The 24,416-nt window shown below is 38.5% G+C and overlaps 1 protein-coding gene across 1 annotated transcript in view; it reads right to left on the bottom strand.

Annotated features, from left to right (window-relative positions):
* Positions 1-2,782: 2,782 nt before the first annotated feature.
* The window catches only part of rictora (RPTOR independent companion of MTOR, complex 2 a), a 39,307-nt gene continuing 17,673 nt past the window's right edge, over positions 2,783-24,416 (bottom strand). The window contains exons 23-38 of the mRNA XM_056254820.1: positions 23,171-23,335; positions 22,906-22,982; positions 20,601-20,679; positions 20,387-20,496; positions 19,503-19,590; positions 19,329-19,421; positions 19,113-19,219; positions 17,359-17,588; positions 14,619-15,615; positions 10,712-10,889; positions 10,256-10,340; positions 8,986-9,198; positions 5,237-5,392; positions 4,566-4,689; positions 4,345-4,483; positions 2,783-3,387 (exon numbers count right to left, since the gene is read on the bottom strand). Of these exons, the coding sequence (XP_056110795.1) occupies positions 3,316-3,387; positions 4,345-4,483; positions 4,566-4,689; positions 5,237-5,392; positions 8,986-9,198; positions 10,256-10,340; positions 10,712-10,889; positions 14,619-15,615; positions 17,359-17,588; positions 19,113-19,219; positions 19,329-19,421; positions 19,503-19,590; positions 20,387-20,496; positions 20,601-20,679; positions 22,906-22,982; positions 23,171-23,335 (2,913 nt within the window). The 3' untranslated portion in view covers positions 2,783-3,315. The remainder of the gene's footprint in view (positions 3,388-4,344; positions 4,484-4,565; positions 4,690-5,236; positions 5,393-8,985; positions 9,199-10,255; positions 10,341-10,711; positions 10,890-14,618; positions 15,616-17,358; positions 17,589-19,112; positions 19,220-19,328; positions 19,422-19,502; positions 19,591-20,386; positions 20,497-20,600; positions 20,680-22,905; positions 22,983-23,170; positions 23,336-24,416) is intronic.

Here is a 24,416-nt window from a genome sequence, read left to right as displayed (position 1 = left end):
AGTGCTGTTAATGCATATAATAATGCTGTTTAAGCATTGTTCATTGTTAGTTCATGATGGATTAACTAATGTTACCAAATTATTTCTGGTAAAATGTTACCGCTTCAGGGCAATGTGCATTTGACTATACTGTTCATTCTGCCAACAATCTTAGCTTTCCATATGAAATACATGATTCTACAGACAGCGAGTCTTCTGAAATTGAGACAATCTAGTACTGATCTACTCCTACAGAAGAGGTAAAGTGCCTCGAACATACTCCGCACACGCTCAAACGACACAGATCCACTCCACGAGTTTCTCTCTTTAATTACACATCCCTTTGATAAGACTAAGATTTTTCCAGAGCTCAAAGTGCCCAAAAAAAACACACTGTACACACTTTACAAGGGAAACCACAATTCAGGCAAAACAAAACAACTCCTTTAAATTACACCGTATCTTGCAATGTCATCTTTTAGGAAAAATATAAATATATATATTTTTTTCATTACTTTTCTGTCTCACGCCACTATGGTACAGATCCACAGCAGAGGCAAAAGCCATGGCACTCTCTCTTCAGCCAATCAAATCGCAGTCAGTTGAAGGCAGTAGCAGCAGCGCTGGGACACGATGTGACGGGACACGCATATTAACAAAAGGTCTTGCAGTTAATAAATAAGCAACTGGATTTGTGTCAATTCACCATGCAATCTAAACATCATTTTGGGAGAACAGGAAAGATGGATCAGTGCTTTGAACATCAAGAACATCAATAAAAACACAAATGCAGAAACTGTGGCTAACTACGAGACTGGAAAACTGGAAAGAACATTTGACCAGTTCTGTGCCAGTGTTGTAACGCGTCGAACGGTTCAGTGCAGGTTCGGTTTGATAAACCAGGTAACACTGGGAGTCAATGCATTTAAAAGACGCAATGAGAAGGGAAACGACAACACGTCAAGCTAATACTTGAACTCTTTCTAAAGCAGTGCTTTGAGCTTAAAGGAATATTTTTTGGTACGACAAGTTACACTTTCATGAATCGCATTGGTGGCATGTTGTCGATTACACCAGAAAATCATTTTGACTATAGACTTGAATAACAAACAAATACATAAACTACAGTTTTTTTTTTTTTTTTACATGAAATTAAAGCAGTTTTTAGGACTGATATTTTGCATTGTGACACTGACATGACAATTAAGCACATTTTGCTTCTAGAAAAAAAATTATCCCAAAGAAATTCCCATTACTATATATATTTTTAAAATTAAATCAGCACCATGGCACTAAAACAAATACTACTATTATGTATTTTTCTAATATTTTTGTCACATTACAGACAAAATAATTTATTAGAAGGGAAATGTGCTTCATTTTCATGAAACTTTTTAGAATGCAAAAAAACAAACAAGAAAAATTAAAATAAAAGTATATATTTTTAAATAAAGAAAATTAAACCTGACTATTATTTTACATTGTGACATTATTGTCATGACAATTAAGCACATTTTGCTTCCAGAAAAATTTAAATCCCATTGAAATTACCATTATTCTTATTACTGTCATATATATATATAAAAAAAATATATGTACTTTAAAAAAAATTAAATCAGCATCAAGGTTAGGTAGTACAAAAATACTACTATGATGTGTATAAATATTATTACCAATTAATTTGTCGTCACAGTGCTTAATCACGTGCTTAATCGTCCTGAAAATTTCAGAATGCAAAAATAAAAAAATAATAAAAAAATAAAAGTATATATTCTGCATAAAGACAATTAAACCTGTTTTTAGAACTATTAATTTGATAATTTAGCACATTTTGCTCCCCCAAAAAAGCAAATCCTATCGAAATTTCCATTACTCTCAAGTGATTTTCATTACTGTAATACAAAGCAAAAAAATTAAATCAGCAATAAAGCATTACAAGAAATACTACGATGATGTGAATAAATATTGTACAAACTATTTTTTCCACATCACAATCAGAATTTGTAAAGGAAATGTGCTTAATTGTCACGTAAAAAATATGAATGGTCCTAAAATAGGCTTCATTTTTTTAATGCAAAAATATTAAATATAATAGAGGGATGTTCTTGACCAGAGATTCACTATAGTATGCACAAAAACACACTTATATTGGGAATCAATGCAGCCGAACTGTTTACACACTCAAAATGATTTACTGTTGTAATCAATACTATGCCAAAGGTTCGGTACATCGCACATAAGTTGATATGATACCATGCATGATTATGTTTATCTGGTTTCATTTCCTGTAGGTCAGAGTCAAACTAAACGCCGATTCCCATCAGATCAGATCAGAGACGAGACCACAGCACTGAACCGGCATAGTAAGATATGAAGAATGAGTCTGCAAACGTTATACGCTGTTCGTCCGATCCAAATTATTGGGTTGAATCTCACTTGACTCCAAAATCAGATTAAAAAAAAGATGCAATTATTGTTTCGGACCATTACGATCCTTTGTATTATGACACAATTTTATGATAATCAAGCACATTTCTCACATAATTCCGCTTCATAGTAATGAGAAATGACCTGCACATGACAGCTTTCATGAGATTCACCCTGGAGGTGGTGAAAACACCCGCACTATTATCATTCAAAGCAGCTCTGTGATGGAGTGTGTGTGTGTATCAGTGCTCACATGCTGTTTGCTTGCATTTTATTGGAGGATCATTTCCTGCAAGAGTATTTCTGAGAGGTTTGCGGATGACAAGATATCCAACAAAAGATGCGTGACGCTAAGGATCGAATGTCCGACACTACGCCCCAAAACACTGAATTCTGATTGTCTGGAGGTCATAAAAAATCCCAACACGCATAAAAAAGAAGAGAAATTAATAAATAGTACAAATGTAATCAACGTTTCGTCCATTCTCTCTCTTCTGGAAGTCCTAAATTCATAGTCAAAGCATTTGCACTCAATCCAAAGCCGTCACAGAATTCTTTGTAGTGTTTAGGTGATATGTTGAAACATTGGCATGGCAGGAATATGTACACACACACACTAGTGCAGAGAAACGTTTTTCTCATCGGTGCATCCAGCGCTCTTAAAGTGTCAACAGCATTTTTTTTTCTTTATTAAAAACGAGTCTTTGTTTCCGGTTCACCTGTTTCACAGTCTGAAGACGTTATTTGGTAAACTGCTCCTCGTTCAGAAACACGGTCTGAAGTCCAGGGCTCGTTTCAGGATTCCTGTAATCGCTTCCTTCCTCTCCTCCATCCACTTTCAATGAACTGTGTGTCTCTGTGGCGTATGGGAGGTGGGATGATGGAGGGATGGGGAAGCTGACGGAGGTGTCAAGACTCTGCGGTCTCCACCGGAACAGGTTGTGATGGTTTAGTCAACACTGCTTCCGCTTCATCATACAGCTGGAGACAGAAACACAGTCAACATGTGTGTGTGTTCTGGCATGTTTGGTTTGATTACAACGAACCCTGGTGTGATTGCTCGATCGAGCCGAGACCACCTTGTTCAGTAATATTGTGAATTATTATTTCAATTTAACTGTTTTCTATTTTAATGTATTTTAAAAATGTAATTTACTCCAGTCTTCAATGTCACATGATCCTTCAGAAATCATTCGAATATGATGATTTGCTGCTCAAGAAACATTTCTTATTATTATCAATGTTGAAAACAGTTGTGCTGCTTAATATTTTTTTGCAAACGATTTTTTCAGGATTCTCTAAAGAAAAATTTAATTTAAAAAAACGTTTTAAATGGAAATATTTTGTTCCATTATAAATGTCTACTATCACTTTTAAACAAATTAATGCTTCCGTGCAAAGTAAAAGAGAAATATAGAGAATATAAGTAAATACAGACATATATAGAATTATAGAACTGTGTGTGTGTGTGTGTGCTCTTGTTTTTATCACATTGTGAGGACCAAATGTCCCCACAAGAATAGTAAAACGTGAAATCACCTACATTGTGAGGACTAGCCAATGGTCCCCACAAGGGAAATTGATTAATGAACATACTTAATGATGTTTTTTAAGAAAATGTAAAAGAGCAGAAAGTGTTCTGTGATGGCTAGGTTTAGGGGTAGGGTTAGTGTAAGGGGACAGAATATACAGTTTGTACAGTATAAAAACCATTACGTTTATGGAGAGTCTCCACAAAGATAGTGGACCAGACAGTGTGTGTGTGTGCTAATGATTTTAATGACAGATTTCTTTTAAATATCGGGGTCTCTAGTATGGCTGAGAGTCTGTAAACAAAAGCTACAAACCTTTCTGAGCACTGTGAACTCTTTAGTTTAGGTGTTATAAAAATATTCTGGTAGAGATTTCTTATAGAGAAGTTTCAGAGTGACGTCGTACCGGAATGAACTGCACATCCTGGAAGAGCTCTTGGATGAAGCGTCGCGAGGCCAGACGGAACATGCAGTTGGCCAGCAGGAAGGAAACTTCAGAGTACAGGCAGATGTCATCGAACGCGTACGGGAACTTCTCCTTTATCCTGCAGAGGGCAGCAGACATTACACAGGGATGAAATGAGAACACACACTCACGCTTGCACAGTATTTCTCAGATGTTCTTACGTCAGCAATCCGGTTTCATGTCCTTTGGTACCGACTGAAGAGCTGAGGTTGATGACGAGCCGCAGAACCTCTTTCCTCAGCAGAACTCTGCAGGCTGGCCCGTCCTCAGATATAGCCTTCCCACCTACACACACACACACACACACACACACACGTTAGGTTTTCATGTTTTATGGGGACTCTCCATAGACATAATGACTTTTATACTGTACAAACTGTATATTCTCTCCCCTTACACTAACCCTACTCCTAAACCTACCCATCATGGACATTATCAAAAACTAAAGGGGACCAATTTTTTTTAATATTGCCATTTTTGTGGGGATCTGTTGTCCCAAAGACATAGGGAATACCTGACCCACACACATACACACTCTTTGTTTTTCTATCAAGGACTTTCCATTGTTTTTTATACTGAACTAATGATATTTTGGTAATATTTTATAATAAGGTTTAATTTGTTAACATTAGTTAATTATGAACTAACAACGAGGACTGCATTTGTTTCAGTATTGATTAATCTTTGCTAATGTAAGTTAATAAAAATACAGTCGTTCATTGTTTGTTCATGTCAGTTCAAAGTGCATTAACTAATGTTAAGAAATACAACTTTTGATTTTAAACATGAAAAACATGAACTGGTCTTGTGCATTGATGGGCTCTGATCTCACCCAGTATGATCTCTGCACTGGGAGTGCTGCTGGCCGAGCCCTGACTGACGGCCGCGTCGCTGCAGCCCGAGATCCCAGAGAACTTGGACTGGGCGACCACCTCTAGGTGATTATGGGAAGGCTGGTTGTGCCACTGAGAGAAACCATCAGACAGATCTGCAGCAACACAAGAATAAATGACACATTCTTACCCAAATCTGGAGACTGTAGGATTGACACTGGGGTTTGAACCGGTTTGAACCTACAACCTTTCCAGTGACCACATCCCACTTTTGTATTCCACTAACCTACACCAGCTCTAATAACACTTTCAGGCAGAAAGCAGCAGCATCATATCATACATTCACAAAAAAATTATACAATGAGGAAGATGTTTAAAGGGTTAGTTCATCCAAAAATGAAAATGATGTCATTAATGACTCGCCCTCATGTCGTTCCAAGCCCGTAAGACCTCCGTTCATCTTCGGAACACAGTTTGAGATATTTTAGATTTAGTCCGAGAGCTTTCTGTCCCTCCTTTGAAAATGTACACTCACCGGCCACTTTATTAGGTACCCCATGCTAGTAACGGGTTGGACCCCCTTTTGCCTTCAGAACTGCCTCAATTCTTCGTGGCATAGATTCAACAAGGTGCTGGAAGCATTCCTCAGGGAGTTTGGTCCATATTGACATGATGGCATCACACAGTTGCCGCAGATTTGTCGGCTGTACATCCATGATGCGAATCTCCCGTTCCACCACATCCCAAAGATGCTCTATTGGGTTGAGATCTGGTGACTGTGGAGGCCATTTTAGTACAGTGAACTCATTGTCATGTTCAAGAAACCAATTTGAAATGATTAGAGCTTTGTGACATGGTGGAAGTAGCCATCAGAGGATGGGTACATGGTGGCCATAAAGGGATGGACATGGTCAGAAACAATGCTCAGGTAGGCCGTGGCATTTAAACGATGCCCAATTGGCACTAAGGGGCCTAAAGTGTGCCAGGAAAACATCCCCCACACCATTACACCACCACCACCAGCCTGCACAGTGGTAACAAGGCATGATGGTTCCATGTTCTCATTCTGTTTACGCCAAATTCTGACTCTAACATCTGAATGTCTCAACAGAAATCGAGACTCATCAGACCAGGCAACATTTTTCCAGTCTTCAACTGTTCAATTTTGGTGAGCTCTTGCAAATTTTTCCTATTTGTAGTGGAGATGAGTGGTACCCGGTGGAGTCTTCTGCTGTTGTAGCCCATCCGCCTCAAGGTTGTGCGTGTTGTGGCTTCACAAATGCTTTGCTGCATACCTCGGTTGTAACGAGTGGTTATTTCAGTCACTGTTGCCCTTCTATCAGCTCGAACCAGTCTGGCCATTCTCCTCTGACCTCTGGCATCAACAAGGCATTTCCGCCCACAGAACTGCCGCTCACTGGATGTTTTTTCTTTTTCGGACCATTCTCTGTAAACCCTAGAGATGGTTGTGCGTGAAAATCCCAGTAGATTAGCAGTTTCTGAAATACTCAGACCAGCCCTTCTGGCACCAACAATCATGCCACGTTCAAAGTCACTCAAATCACCTTTCTTCCCCATACTGATGCTCGGTTTGAACTGCAGGAGATTGTCTTGACCATGTCTACATGCCTAAATGCACTGAGTTGCCGCCATGTGATTGGCTGCTTAGAAATTAAGTGTTAACGAGCAGTTGGACAGGTGTACCTAATAAAGTGCCGGTGAGTGTATGTACGGTATACTGTCCTTGTCCAGAAAGGAAATAAAGACATCATCAAAGTAGTCCATGTGACATCAGTGGGTTAGTTAGAATGTTTTGAAGCATCGAAAATACATTTTGGTCCAAAAATAACAAAAACTACGACTTTATTCAGCATTGTATTGTCTTCCGGTTCTGTTGTGGATCCGCGTTCAGTGCCGCTGCTGACGTAAGACGCTGCTGACGTGTGTCTGGTGTGTGTGTGTGTGTATTCCGGTTCTGTTGTGGATCCACGTTCAGTGCCGCTGCTGACGTGTGTCTGGTGTGTGTGTGTGTGTATTCTGGTTCTGTTGTGGATCCGCGTTCAGTGCCGCCGCTGACGTAAGACGCTGCTGACGTGTGTCTGGTGTGTGTGTGTGTGTATTCTGGTTCTGTTGTGGATCCGCGTTCAGTGCCGCTGCTGACGTAAGACGCTGCTGACGTGTGTCTGGTGTGTGTGTGTGTATTCTGGTTCTGCTGATGTGGATCCGCGTTCAGTGCCGCTGCTGACGTAAGACGCTGCTGACGTGTGTCTGGTGTGTGTGTGTGTGTATTCTGGTTCTGTTGTGGATCCGCGTTCAGTGACGCTGCTGACGTAAGACGCTGCTGACGTGTGTCTGGTGTGTGTGTGTGTGTATTCTGGTTCTGTTGTGGATCCGCGTTCAGTGCCGCTGCTGACGTAAGACGCTGCTGACGTGTATCTGATGCGTCCGTGTGTTCGGGTTCAAATAAATATGGCTGGGCAAAAAAATGCAAGTCTTCCTCTGTGGAAATCCTTAGACATGTTTGCGAAGATTGTTTTGTTTCCAGCGTGCGTCTCCCTCAGACTGTAAACGAAGCTCGGGCGCACCAGACACACGTCAGCAGCGTCTTACGTCAGCAGCGTCACTGAACGCGGATCCACAACAGAACCGGAAAACACACACACACACACCAGACACACGTCAGCAGCGTCTTACGTCAGCAGCGTCACTGAACGCGGATCCACAACAGAACCGGAAAACACACACACACACACACACACACACACCAGACACACGTCAGCAGCGTCTTACGTCAGCAGCGGCACTGAACGCAGATCCACAACAGAACCGGAATACACACACACACACACCAGACACACGTCAGCAGCGTCTTACGTCAGCAGCGGCACTGAACGCGGATCCACAACAGAACCAGAATACACACACACACACACCAGACACACGTCAGCAGCGTCTTACGTCAGCAGCGGCACTGAACGCGGATCCACAACAGAACCGGAATACACACACACACACACCAGACACACGTCAGCAGCGTCTTACGTCAGCGGTGGCACTGAACGCGGATCCACAACAGAACCAGAATACACACACACACACACCAGACACACGTCAGCAGCGTCTTACGTCAGCAGCGGCACTGAACGCGGATCCACAACAGAACCAGAATACACACACACACACACCAGACACACGTCAGCAGCGTCTTACGTCAGCGGCGGCACTGAACGCGGATCCACAACAGAACCAGAATACACACACACACACACCAGACACACGTCAGCAGCGTCTTACGTCAGCAGCGTCACTGAACGCGGATCCACAACAGAACCAGAATACACACACACACACACACCAGACACACGTCAGCAGCGGCACTGAACGCGGATCCACAACAGAACCGGAAGACAATACAATGCTGAATAAAGTCGTAGTTTTTGTTATTTTTGGACCAAAATGTATTTTCGATGCTTCAAAACATTCTAACTAACCCACTGATGTCACATGGACTACTTTGATGAAGTCTTTATTTCCTTTCTGGACAAGGACAGTATACCGTACATACATTTTCAATGGAGGGACAGAAAACTCTCGGACTAAATCTAAAATATCTTAAACTGTGTTCCGAAGATGAACAGAGGTCTTACGGGCTTGGAACGACATGAGGGCGAGTCATTAATGACATCATTTTCATTTTTGGGTGAACTAACCCTTTAATGAAGATTGAAATGCTGTAATTGTGAGTCACCTGTGCGAGAGTGTGTGTTGTTCAGGTGGCTGTTTGTGTGTGAGCCGAGGATGGTGAGAGCGCTGCAGTAGAGGCAGTTCTGCTCCGTGTGCTCCTGTAAGCCTGTAGTCTCCTCAGAGCCCAGCATGTGGTGCTGCTCCGACCGGCTGCTGTTCAACAGCTCTGTTATGCTCACCTGAGTCTTCAGAGGACCACGACACGAGTCTAAGAAACCTACGAACACAGGCGGGGGAAACACACAGATTAAATTGGTCAAAAGTGATAGTAAAGACATTTATAATGTTACAAAAGCTTTCTATATAAATGTTTTTTTTAACTTTCTGTTCATCAAAAATTCATGAAAAAATATTAAGCAACACAACTGTTTTCAACAGATAATAGTAAGCCATGTTGCAAATCAGCATATTAGAATGATTTCTGAATGATCACGTGACACTGAAGACTGGAGTAATGATGCTGAAAATTCAGCTTTAGATCACAGGAATAAATTACATTTTAAAATATATTCTGTTTTAGATATTGATATTTGCCTGTTTCAAAGAAATGTTATTTCGCTTGCTTTTAAAGTAATGCCACATTTGCTTAAATATAAAAACCCTTGAATGCTATGAGTGGAAAGTACCTAAAATACTTAGTGACATGGATGTAGGGTATAAACAACTGTATTTGACTTCCTTTGTTTATTATGGTGTGACAAAAGAAAAGGTGTGAAACTTAAGTTCATGAACTTACTGTTTGTAACCAACAACAAAGGTCAATGACAGGCGACACAGGGTGAAGAGAAAGTGTTAAAACCACAAGAGGAGGTGAAAGTATTGAAGGTTACAGTAAAGAAGGAGAGAAGCGCTAGAAGAAGACAAAAGCGTAGGCAACAGTGGAAGCTGATGGAAGAACTGGAATTACCCCCAAAAAAGTATTAAAATTAGTATTAAAAGTATAGCACCCCTCAGACGCTGCCTGCATTAAGCGTGAAGTACACCTGAAGGGGCCGAAACAGCATCTCCAATATTGCTGGTTAAAGGCTGCTAGATTATAGAGCTTTTTAGGTTAAGCTGATTTACGTTTTATGTTATTTATTTTGCATTAACTGCATTGTAACCAATAAAATAAGTGCTCATCAACATTAGCAGTGTATTGACATTAGTTAATACACTGTGAACTAACATGAACTGCTGTATTTTTATTAACTAATGTTAACAAATGAAACATTATTGTGTAAAGTGTTACCATAATTATTAATGATATTAGAAATACAGATGATGCTACATACCATTAGATTCTCCAAAAATAAATTTGGATGATTTTTCTTCAGCAGGAGGGCTTGTTCTCTTCTGGAAATATGATGTTTCTTTCATCTAAAAATGAAATGAAATAAAATAAAAATATTTTCTACAAAAAAACAGAGAACAGTTCTTTCGACAACTATATTTTTCATTTTTTGGTTGCTACGACTAAGCTCACTGCATCAATGCAGTGCACATTTTAACTCATTTTGTCATTTGACAGGTGAAAATAATAAGTAATACAAAAGTCTGATCCACTCAGGAAAGTGACAGAATCTTTTTAATAAATAAGCCACACAATCAGTGTTATGTCATGCCCATAGTGAGGGTAAAAACGTTACAAAACTGCATCTTCAAATGAATCAACACTCATGAAAATTGAATCAAATTTGCATAAACCTCTATATACTCCACATAATAAAAGTACACGACACAAAACAAACCTGAAACATATGGTTGATGTCAAGGGGTAGCGCCAGGCCAATGTAGTCCTCACTGCAGCCATAGGTGGCGCTAGAGACCATAGAGCGCAGGGAAGAGGAGCGCTGCAGGGTGGAGTGATTGATCGGACTCAGCAAGTCCTCCTTATCCAGAGACGCGAAACTCAGAGCTTTCAAAAACCTGCGAGGAGAGCGAACACAAGCACACGCACTGCAAAACATTAGCTCTAAAACTAGAAATCTCCATCTAGACTTTTACTTTTATTAAAATGGTCTACAAACAGTCAACAAAAAACAACTTTTACGAAACAACTAAAAATATTTTATACCTACTCCTGGACATCCACCTTCAGCAAATAATTTGAATCCTAACACAAAACACCTGGATGTAATTGAGTAAACAAAAAGGCTGTATCCCAGTAAACAAAATGAATAGTAGGCAAAACCACAATTAGTGCATACCAAACCAAAGTGTATATTAGGGCTGGGTATTGACACAAATTTCACAATTCGATTCGATTTCGATTCACAAGCTTGCAATTCGATTCCGATTCGATTCGATTCAATATTGATTATTTTGGATATCAGGTACAATACATGGCAAATTTTCTCAAGGAAAACAAATCTCTTAACTAATGCTGTAAACTATGGGAGTCAGTTGTAGCCTATAGGCTTCATTAGCCTACTATAATATTGAAGGTAAAAATTAACTGATATGTAGCTATACAAACACTTAAATTACACTTTTATTTATTTTTATAATAATAAAGTTATATGAAATATAAACATTTAAATGGTGGCTGTCATAAAAACTTGCCAGATTTATTCAAACATGCATTAAATATCGAAGAACATTACAAATTATAATGAATATGTAATATGGTGCATATATTTAGCAAAATGCTCCTCTTTAGAATTAATATTTCTAGCTGACTAACGAGTTTATGGTCACATAATGGTTTTTCTGAGGTAAATGTGACGTTACATTGTTTACAAGTTGTTTTACTGACGTCTTTCCACGGTTGAAACTAGTGATGGGCGGATCGATCCTGAAGTATCGATACTTCGATACTGACGTGGTATCGAAAAGGATCGATCCTCACATAAAAATATCGATCCAAATGTGTATTTTTTTTTACCAGTAATTTTTTTATTAATTTAGCACGCAATTAAGCTTCTAAGTGGAAAAATAAGCGAATGTTAGCGGGTAATTGTGTAGGATAGAACCTTTTCTCCTAGTCATCTGTATACAAGACGAAACCAATCAATCACAGAGAGCGTTCGATGCTGGTGCTTCGCTGAGCTCACAGGCCCAGTGCGTTTGGGAAACGAAGCCTTGCTTAGATGACAGAGAAACAATCGGGAGTTATTTCGCAATAAACAAACCAAAACTGTACATAACGGTTTAAAATGTTGACGTCAGTAAGATCTTTTTTATGAAATTAATATTTTTATTCAACAAGGATCGATGCATTAAATTGATCAAAAGTGACAGTCAAGGGTTTTACACTGTAAAAAAAATCTACTTCATATAAATGCTGTTCTTTCAACTTTGTTCATCAAATAATTCTGCATAAAATGTATCATGGTTTCCAACAAAATATGAAACTGTTTTCAACATTGATAATAATAAGAAATGTTTCCTGAACAGCAAATCAGCATATTAAAATGAATTATCATCATGACTGGAGTAATGATGCCGAAAATTCAGCTTTGATCACATGAATAAATTACAGTTTACTATGGCATAGAAAACAGATAGCCTATGTTAAATTGTTAAATTGTAATATTACAGTTTTTACTAACAGAAATAAAAATCTTACAGACCCCCAACTTTTGAACAGTAGGGTAGTACTATAATTAGGGTAGTTTTGTAAAAGTCACTGACTAATTAAAGGGGAGTTGAAAGCACAAATTACAAAATATTTAGGCCTAGTATGAAAACGTGTTCAGATTTAGCATATTAATGATGCATTCACCTGCATAAATCATGACACACTGCTCTAGCACAAGTGCATACAAGTTCAAATGCATGCTTTTAAAATGAAAAAGTATCGGTATCGGTATCGATATCGGCGATACTGGCCCTGTATTTACTTGGTATCGGATCAGAAATTTGCAGTATCGCCCATCACTAGTTGAAACACTGATTGAGCGATTCCATGTGACATGATACGGATTTCGATAAGTTGTACTCTATCTTTTAACACACTTTCAGATGTTCGTTCTAAACATTGTTTATTTCGCGCTGTAACTGGTGTTATTAAGGCAGAAGAGGAGATCATGTGCGCTCCTGCTTCTCTTGAGCTGAGCCAGAGCGATCTCACGCCACAGCGCCAAAACGGTATTTATGTTTTTGAATTTCGTAAGAAAATGGACGTAATTTGAAATTTGAGACTTTATTTAGTATCAATAGTAACAAAGCACAAAGATTATTGCGATTTATTGGATGGGATGCGCGCTACAATGTTCCATTCATCCGTCAAATGAAAACAGGATGACTAATCGATTCTTAAGATTTAAGAATCGATATCGGTTCGTAAAAATGAGAATCGATTAATATCGAGAAATCGATATTTTTTACCCAGCCCTAGTGTATATATATATATATATATATATATATATATATATATATAGCTAGCTACTGTAGCATGATGCACTGTTTTCCAAATAAACTGTTCCTGGTAGATTTTATAAACATCACCCCTGTCCCAACTACATTATCTGTGAATTGGGATGCAGCCAAAGATATTTCTAAGTCTGTTTAGTAGTTTGAGTCGAGTTTGTATTGGATCTGCAGGAGTAGATTGAGCATCCCGGGTCAGCACGACATCAACTAGGTTTGCTGCTTTCCTAAAGGTCTGTTTCTACAAGCATCTGACCGAGTCTTAGAGACGCGTATTAGTATCCCAGTCACTCAACTCTTTCACTGAATGAGTGAAAGATGGAGAAATTATTTGGGGGGAAATGACTGGAAGTGTAGTCGCATGAGACAGGATGTTGCCATGTACTCTACAGTGTTTCTATGACGGAAACTCTACGGTGGTCCGAGCTAATGAAGGGATCCTAGTCTTGAGCTGATCAACCCACCATGGCACAAGAGTTCTGGACACCCTGCGATGGGAGCTGAACGGCCCAGAACACCTTCTATGAGATTGAGAATACCTGAGGACCAGCAAAAACACCCTGAACTTCAATTGCACTTTCACATATACAATATGTGAATGTCACGAACATGTCAAGAACCAAAAAATATATATCTATTTATGTTTATAAAATATCATTTATTATACAAAATATATTTAATTACATTGTTAAATATGAATGATTAAATTATATAATTATTATTAATAATACTTTATATATATATTAGTAATTTTATGGTAAGAAAATATAGATCATTCAGACTTTTTGGACCATTATATTATCATAACACATTTTTCAAAAAAAATCTACTAGATTTATTCTTATTACAGTAGTGTCTGGACATTTTTTTTAATTCTTATAGTTAATAAAATAATGTACATTACAGTAATTTTGTAGTTAATAAAATAATGTACATTACAGTAATTTTTTCTACCATAATATACCATAATTTTAATATAGTAATTCATTATCATAGACAGTACAAAATAATTGATAAAAACTTGTAAAAATGTAAAAAAAAATATATAAATAATACATTTAAATAATTACATTTTATACACATACATAAGTACATAGACATACAGAATGTTTGAATATATACACTATGTATGTATATATATATATATATATATATATATATATATATAGAGAGAGAGAGAGAGAGAGAGAGAGAGAGAGAGTACTCAAAAATAATTATGTTAACAATTAGTATAAAAAATAAGTAGTAGTTAAATGAAAGCCGAAAAAGTATAAATGACTGTACCTGCGTGGTGTGAGCCGCGAGTCGAGGCTCCGTGTTTTCATGGTGATTGTGTCTGTAAACAGTACGTCTTTAGCGGGAGACGCCAGCGCTTCGCTGTGTGACAGAGACGGGTGGATCCTTTGCTGCTGCAGGCGTTTGAGCGTGGCGTAGCCCAGCGCGTCACGGGGGCTCGTGTACATGTAGCTGCAGTCCACCAGGCTCTTGATGGTGGCCACAGAGGGAGACTTCAGCGACTGAGCCCTGCGCGGCAGTGTGTGCGCCGACCCGGGAGGAACCAAAGAGGTAGAGTTGGACTTGGACAACAGGATGTGGTTATGGTTGGCCTGAGGACTGAGCGAATGTTGCATTTTCACAGTTTTAGCGCTGACCACCGTGTTGAGGCTGGCGCAGTCTGTGTCCATGCCCACGGCAGAGGGCGTCTCTCGGGAAGGGGAGGAGCTCATGGAGCTGATGCCACTGGTCGTAGTGTCCGTGTTGAAGCTCTGACTGCGGCTCTTAAACGTGCCACCTCCCGGCAGCACAGAGGCACCGTCGCAGGTCAAACGCTCCCTGCTGCTCCGCTCACGCTTATGCTGGCCTCTGCCCTCCGAATCCGAGCTCCCCTCGGTGGCGTACGGCTCTGCTAGTGCCTTTATGCCCACAAACGAGGTCTCAAGGCTAACCGTGGGGCTGCGGGACATGCGACTGCCATTGTAAAAGACCTCGCTCTGCCCCGAGTGGCCTGGAGAATAGTTCGAGGGTTCGGTTACGGTCCGGATGCGTCTCATGAGCTGGAGCTCCTCGGGAGATTTCCCTACATTGGTTGTGCCTTTAGTGTCAGTGGGGCTTCGTCCCTTCTTACTGGGGAGAGACAGGGAGTTGAGAAAGCGGTTTCTGAGATGCGAGGGGGTGAGGATGGTGAAAGGGCTTCTGTCCTTTGAGGTTTTTGTGTGCATATTAAGAGAAGAGTCCTCGTACATGTCCAAACCCTCGCTAACATCGTCCATGAAGTACAAACCTGAGAGCGACACGTGCGATATTACAATGGACATAAAACAACACATTGCAATGACTATTTATGCATACAATTACAACAATCAGTGTTACTAAAAGGTGTTAGTTAAAATATTTGATAAAAAACTTAAAGTTAGCTCTCCCAAAAATGCAAATTATGTTATTATTTACCCACCCTCATGCCGTTCCAAACCCGATCTTTTTGATGAAATCTGAGAGCTTTCTGTCCCTCCATTGACAGCTACGCAACTACCATTTTGACGCTTCGAAAGTTCAAAAAGAGATCGTAAAAGTAATCCATATGAATTGAGCGGTTTAGTCCAAATTTTTCTGAAGAGACACGATCGCTGTACATCAGGGGTGTCAAACTCAGTTCCTGGAGGGCCACTGTCCTGCAGAGTTTAGCTCAAACCCTAATTAAACACACTTGAACCAGCTAATCAAGATCTTCGGGATTACTAGAAACTTCCAGGCAGGTGTTTTAGAGCTGGTTGGAGCTCAATTCTGCAGGAGAGTGGCCCTCCAGGACCAGAGTTTGACACATGCGCTTTAAATGATGAACAGATTGAGTTAAAGGGATAGTTCACTTTGAAATAAATTTTTGGTATGTTTTAGCTTACCTCAAGAGCATCCAAGATGTAGGTGTCTTTGTTTTCGCAGTAGTTTCAATTTTGATATTTTTAGGTCAAAACGTTCTTGTCTGTCAGTCATATAATGCAGGTCTACAGTCACTTCCTCAAAGAGCATGCACAGAGAAGTCCAAATTAAACATGATTTAATGACTCGTAAATGTAAGTACACATTGATGGCCTAAGACACGAAACGAGCGGTATGTGTGAGAAAACGAACAGTATTTATATGGTTTTTACCTCTTGTAACCACAGTCACGTCCAAGTGATCTGAGGGCGCGGGCGCTTCGGTCTGCGCAAGCGGCGGAAGTGATCTCTCGCGCGTGTACGCCACTCATTGTTAACACAGAACAGAGATTGTAGGTAAGACGGCTAATTAAAATGGTACTAATTTGCGCTTATCCGGGATGTTTAAACCGTCGTAAAAGAAAACAATAAAAAAAATAAAAAATAAAAAAAATTGTATGAGTGACATACACGCGCGAGAGATCACTTCCGGCGCTTGCTGGAAAAGACCGAAGCGCCGGCGCCCTCAGATCACTTGGACGTGGCTGTGGTTACAAGAGGTAAAAACGATATAAATACTGTTCGTTTTCTCACACAAACCGCTCGTTTCGTGTCTTAGGCCATCAATGTGTACTTACATTTACGAGTCATTAAATCATGTTTAATTTGGACTTCTCTGTGCATGCTCTTTGAGGTGGTGACCATAGACCTGCATTATATGACTGACAGACAAGAACGGTTTGACCTAAAAATATCAAAATTGAAACTACTGCGGAAACAAAGACACCTACATCTTGGATGCCCTTGAGGTAAGCTAAAACATACCAAAAATTTATTTCAAAGTGAACTATCCCTTTAAGGCTTTTATTCACATATAAACATTCAACAACTCACACATCAGTTGTGGTAAACGGAAGCTCAAGCACGTTCAACTTGACATGCGAAAACCAATGAGGTTCATTCTCATGTTACGCGGCACGTTTGATTTCATCAAAATATCTTAATTTGTGTTCCGAAGATGAATTTGTCTACAAGGGTGAGTAAATGATGACAGATCTTACATTTTTGGGTGAACTATCCCTTTAAGAAAACATTTTGACATGTTGACTCACTGGGTTGACTTTCGCTTTCGCTGTTGTGGCGTGAGCTGGTGGACTCGGAGTTGAGGCTAAGTGTGCTGGGCACAGAAGACAGTTCGCTGGGCAGCGGAGCGTCCACTTCATCTGGGACGACGGGCCACTGCTGCCTGCGGCTGTGCCGTACCGAGTCCCATCCCAAAGCCTTCAGCACATCACTGCCCTGCCGTGTCCGGCTGATCACGCCCAGCACATACACACAAGTACTGCACACACAGAGCTGTTGGTTACTTACTGGACATATGCTAAAAGGTTATTCACTTTTTTCCACACCAGCATTTGTAATAATTTTCACAAAAATGTCATGGAATATCTGAACATGCAATACATCAAAAGAAAGAACAGAGCCCCTGCTTTTAAACAAAATTAATTGTTTTATTCTAGCTTCATGCCTTTTTTTTATCAACACTTGAATGTGGATAAATTTCATAAAAAAAAAATTCAAATACTAAAACGTGCATAAGCAATGCCTTTATCGCTTGTTTCTGCTCCTTTTTAGCCTATGTTTTGATTCAGAGATGACGTACTCTTTTAGAAGATGTGTCATAGCGCCCCCCATAAATGATTGAAAATTATCAATGGAGGGGAAAGAGTTAATTATTTTTACACTATTATTATTTCAGTTAATCGTTTATTGTCCAGAGCCAAAGTGGAAACACTTTGGAAAAACAAAAAAGACATTAAGAGTGTTAAGAAAATAAGAGGACGGTTCAGGAATTTGTAAAATATGAAAATATATTCTACACTACCATTCACAAGTTTGGGGTCAGCAAGAGTTTTAAAATGTTTTTAAAAGTCGTCACTTCTGCTCACCAAGACTCCATTATTTGATCAAAAACATATTGTGAAATATTACAATTTAAACTAACTGTTTTCTATTTTACTATATTTTAGACGTAATTTATTCCTGATGTAAAGCTGAATTTTCAGCATCATTACTCCAGTCTTAAGTGTCACATGTTCCTGCAGAAATCATTCTAATATGCTGATTTGCAACTCAAGAAACATTTTTTATTTTCAATGTTGAAAACAGTTGTGCTGCTTTCATTATTTCGTGGACACCTTGATGAATAGATAGATCAAAAAGGCATTTTAAATGTCTTTACTGTCACTTTTGTTTAATTGAATGCATCTATGACTATGACAAATAAAAGAATACATTTCTTTAAAAGAAACCTTACTGACCCCAAACTGCATGTAAACATTGGTCAAACTTCCAGGCCTACTTTTTTGCTGGTCATGACATTAAAAGATTGGGTCTACAGGTCCGTTCAAACCAACTAGAACTATAACGATAACTATATTAGCGTCCACACCATTGCTCAATATCGTTCTGTTTATTTTAAATGCATGCGCTGCAGATGTTTTCAAGTGCTTAAGCTCTTTAAAGTCAGGTGGATTCTGATTGGCTGTCAATCTATTAATAGTTCATCAGCTGGAAAAAAAATCATTGTGAAAGTGATCAAAAATATTGTTTCTCTCTGCTGTTATAGTCGGGTGTGGACTTCCCTATTCTCATAGAATTAGAACAATTACTATAACTATATCTTTATCGTTTATGTTATAGTTACTGTATCGCCCTTGGTGTGAATGGGCCTTAACTTGTACAGTATGAATATATATTGGATATGACCATGTTACGCATCAAACTCTTGGTTTCCAACAGATGGCGTTCATGCGCATTAAGTTGTGAATAACTAAGTTTATATTCCTATATTAGGCAGACTTACCCACGTATGGACAGAACCTCACAGTGCTGAGCCAGAGCAATAATATCTGGAAACACATTCTCCTCCTGTAGGAGGTTCAGACCCCAGTTTGAGCTGCCAATGTTGCCCTGGAACATTTCAAATGTTAACCATTAAAACCATAAACACCACATATAATGAAACAAGAGACATTTAAGGACTACTCAACACATACAGTAAGTCAAAACCATCACTGACCAGAGCCCATAGCGCCGCCTTCAGCAGTTTAACACCTTCCCATTTATCCAAAACTGGAGATCGGACTGTGTAACTAAGATCCGGGATAACACCCTAACAAATACACACGAATAAATGCACGAAAACATACGAAGCTATGCAGTGACAGCAAGCAGTGTGTGCATAATCAGGTACCTGAGCTTCCAGCAGCAGGCAGCCGGTTTTATCATGGACCAACTGCCCATATAAATGCACAGGGAGAAAGACATTTGGCCTCTGTAACCTACAACATGAGAGCGAGAGAGCAGGTAAAAAGAAAGAGTATGCTTCATATTCATAACAGTGTTACTTTAGTATTATTTATATACTATTATAGTATTTATTCATAGTTTGAATAAGCTTTTAATGGTAACACTTCACAATAAGGTTCCATTTGTTAATATTAGTTGACATGAACTAACAATTAAAAATACTTCCAAAGCATTTATTAATCATAGTTAATATTAATTTACTAACACATTATTAAAATCAAAAGATGTATGTGTTAATATTATTTAATGAACCTGATCTAACAATCAACAGTTTTTTTTATTATTATTAATGTTAACATAGATGAATTAATACTGTAACAATGCACTGGTCATTGTTTTTACAATAAATAACGTTTACTAATGGGACCTTATTGTAAAGTGTTCCTGTTTTTATTTGTCATTTTTCATTTTTCAAAATTACATTTTTTTAATTTTCTTTTCTTTAGTTTTAGTAATTAAGTTTTGTGCTGTTGCCTGCATTTTTATTTTTTATATCGATCTAGCTTTATTAGAACTTAAACATATTTACAAGGTAACAAGTTATTATTTACAAGTTTTTAATCTAATATTTATATTTTATTTTAACGTTTTTTCTATTACTGAAAACTATTTTTTATAGTTTTAGTTTACAATAACACTACTAAATCATACCTAACATCAGGAACTTGTTCAACTCACTAACCAAGTATGTGCAATAATAGTAATGGTCATTTGATAGGATATTAAAAACTGATTTCTTCATTTACAAGAGATGAGCAGTGCTTAGACCTTTGGTTGCTGCGCCGGACGTAGTTGTCTCCGTCGACAGGTTTGCGATATGTTGTGAGAGCTTCATTCAACTGCTCTTCTATCATGTCCACATACTTCAGATTATACTCCTGCATAAACACACACGGCTTAACACATTTGCATTCAAGAGGAACAAACACACACAGGCGTGAAATAAAGGACTGAGAGAGAGTTATTGGTTTGCTGCTTTCACCTTCTGCCATTTATCAAGCTGTTTGTTGACGTAGCCTCTTTCGTTGAGGTAAGAGAAGCCCTTTGGGATGGACAGGAACCTACAGAGAACAGAAACATTTATTCATTTACCAAACAACTTACAAATGAGGAGTACAACAGCTTATGACATTATTTAAATATTCAATTTTACACAGTTGACAGATTTAGACATTGTCTTTACATATGACTGTTAACTTGGCTAAACATCATTAAATAAAAAAAATGATATAAATAAATGGCATAACTGGATATTTGTTGATTAGTAAATGATATAGCTCTCTGATGGTAAATTTGTTTTAAAATAAAAACCTCATGGACTTTTACTAAAAACTATTTGCATTCTTTGTATAATAAACAATCAAGGGTTAGGGTTAGATTATTGTGATAAATGATAAATTAGTTTAGGGTTAGATAAATATATTAGATAAAGGGTTAGGTTAAGTTAGTAATCACCATGGGAAAATCTCAGAGTAAAACTGAAAAATATGAGAAGTTTATCTATGTTTCATCTTTTAATTAATTTTATAACCGTTTCATATATCTCTTGTGTGTTTTAATTTTCCTTGCTTTTATTTTGTGATTACTTTAATTCCTCTCTGTAAAGCACTTTGAATTGCCATAGTGTGTGAAATGTGCTATATAAATAAACTTGCCTGCCTTGCCTTATTGCAGCACCAATAAAACATATTTGCATACTGTATCCATATTTTATTTAAAAGGTAAGTTGCATTAAAATGTGAAAGGAAATGTGAAAATAGGCCATTTATCTTTTTTATCAAATATCTAAGTAACTCCAAGCAATTTGAAGATTTGAAGATACATATACACCAAGATACATTTGAAATTAAATTATGATGAACTAAAAATGTATTAATTTCAATAATCTATTGAAATGTGTTATGACTAAAATGATAATTATATATTTGCATATGACAAAATTGTTAATTCTGGGAATTCAACCCGAAAAAAACTTAAATATTGCATAGACGTAGTACTGCTTATTTTGGGCCCTAATTTTATCATGAAACCAGGGAAACCTTAAGATAGCTAAAAGATGTTGGTGCATATGGTTTAAAATAAATAAGATTTCTTTTTAAAGGGATAGTTCACCCAAAAATTAGAACAGTGAAGAAGATTTTTATCTGAAACTGTCATGCAAGTCAATGGCTACCGTCACTCTGAGAGCCAAAAAAAAAAAAAAAACCTTATACAGGCAAAACAAATTTAACACGTGTAATTTAACACAAGAAGGGAAACGATCTGTCTGTGCAAGAAACTGAATATTATTTACAACATTATTACCTGTACAGCCAAAACAACCTTGTTATCACTGTAAAGCTGCTTTGAAACAATCTGTATTGTTAAAAGCGCTATAGAAATAAACGTGACTTGACTTGACAGCCTGAGCGTGTTAATGGCCGTCTGGTGTGAGATCTTCCTGTGTGACATATGTGCGGGAACAAACTCACACGTGAGCTGACGCGGTGTTTGTTTACAACAGAAAGGGAGGAAACATGTGTTGTATTTTTCAGCAAAATAGTGCTTACTTAGCCTGGTTAAAACCAGACCATTGTCAGTTGTAACTGAGTTATGGTCTGGCAAAGCGTCATAGACAAATCATTTCCAGAGGGGCGTCACCAATGGACGTCGCGGATAGACCTAAACCCAATCAGAGCGATGAAGGAGATGACGTATGCAGAGCGGCGGAGAAACATCTCCGAGTGTTGTTCTTTGCTCGGTTTTTAACAAAAAGGAAACGTTCAAATCGCTTAAAACAGACGCGATAGCTGATTCGAACGAGTGATGTTCGACGGCGGCATCCATCTTTGTAATGTAGGCTAAAATCTGCTTCAAAATCCCAGCGCTGTCGTCATCGTGTAAAGCCCGCCCCAACGTTTCTGATTGGTGCCTCGATTTCGGCGGATTGGAAATGGGCTTGAATGAGCTCTTTGCCAGACTAACTTTCAGAGCAAATCTAAATTTGCCGGAAGTTGTCTGGGTTTTCCCAGGCTAGTGCTTACTTGCCACCCCCTATAGAATGTTGCAACAAATATAAAAAATAAGATTATGTTTGCTTGTGCGATCTCAATGGGAAGATTCACTTTTCACAGATTCCCAATATTTGAGCGTCATTATGCTGCAGGAAGTGCTTCAGACTGTCGTCAATGCGCTAAGGACTGTTCGCAGAGGCTGTGGATTACATGTATTTTTGGGTGAACTATCCCTTTAAGCGATATATAGTTAAGTAGTAAGCATACAGTAACTAAAAACCAAGAGTGTTATACCTCAACAGCAGCAGAAGGCCTTTCTCTCCCAGGTGAGACAGAGCAGGTTTCATGTGGATCAGCGCGTGCAGGTTGGCCTGGAGTGATCACAACACATCAGAAATAAAGAGCATAAGAGTTGCTGTAAGAAACACTTTAAACTAATACAAACCAATCAGCATCCTGGGTAACACTTTATAATGTCAAAATACAGTTTTACATGATTTAATACTTAGCAGATCATTACCTAATTGCATCAATTTCCTGTAACCGTGATGCTGATTACCTTGTCTTCACAAGCTTCGTCCAGGACGTCCAGCGCCTCAATGGAGACAGTTTTGTTGTGGTCATGCAGCTGTGTGACTAGCAACTCCATCCCCCAGTTACTGAAGAACTCAACATTAGCGCGCAGAAGCACACGCAGGTGTTTGGTGGCGTACAGGCGGCAGTTCTGTAGCAGGACATACAGGGAGAATCAGTCAATCTGAATTCAAAAATACAATCAGGTTTAACAAGAATCGTATAGGAGGATGGATATAACAGTTATCTGCCATATATCAAATATTAAACAAATCTTGTTTGTTTCATTATTTAACATTACTATTAGATTAGAATCAATAAAACATCTTTACATTGTTGTTTTGATTGCTATTTATTTACCAGTTTAAAAGAAATGTTATTTGAGGCAATGCCATATAAAGATGTTTGAATGCTATGTGTTTGGAAAGTAACGGCAATACTTAAAGCTGCTGTCCGTAGCTTTTTTTGGGTTAAAAATTATCCAAAATACATATTTGATAAAATACATAACCAGCCAGTGTTCAAAACTATCTGCTTGCCTTAGCTCGATGCAAAACGGTAAGCTTGTAATAATGTTTTTAATTTTAGTGGTACTGGTGGATTTCCGCGGGAGATTCGAGCATGTCTTTGCGTCATTACGTCACATCTGTACACATAAAGAAGGAGTCTCGGCTAGTATAAGCTATATTGCGTGTGAGGATGTTGGAGGTAGAGATTTATAGCCTTTTCTCACAGCACTTGATATAATTAAACTTATCAATTTGATGGCGGATCCAGAAAGGTTCAAACGACGATCATCATCAGTGACAACTAGAGACTCACCCGCTGTAACATGCAAAAGACTTCGTTCGGACTTTGGAGTGGCTACAGAAAAAAAGAGACTGCAACCGGACCCATGCGAAAACAAGGATAATATCGGAAGGACGTTACATGATGTAGTCACGCAATGCTTGCTGACGTTGTTAACATTAACAATTAGAGAACATAGTATAGCTACTTTGCACGGTTTTGCGTGAAATGATAACTTATAAGCAATTGTTAGATTTAATCAGCGCGATTTACTGCAATGTCAGAACCAGAACAAAAGTGAATGTTTCTTACTAGTTCAGATGACATTTCCCGGTGAAAATTCTTATGTTGGTCATACTTCCAAAAAGAATAATCTGTGATTCTGAATGACAATATCCACATCGGCGCGGTGACTGACAGCTGCACACTCTCCTCAAACACTG

Source organism: Rhinichthys klamathensis, unplaced genomic scaffold (genome assembly GCF_029890125.1).
Source record: "Rhinichthys klamathensis goyatoka isolate OS25496 unplaced genomic scaffold, OSU_Roscu_1.1 h1tg000114l_1, whole genome shotgun sequence".
Taxonomy (NCBI): Eukaryota; Metazoa; Chordata; class Actinopteri; order Cypriniformes; family Leuciscidae; genus Rhinichthys; species Rhinichthys klamathensis.
The sequence above is the reverse complement of the archived record's forward strand: the minus strand, read 5'-3'. Positions and strand labels throughout refer to the sequence as shown.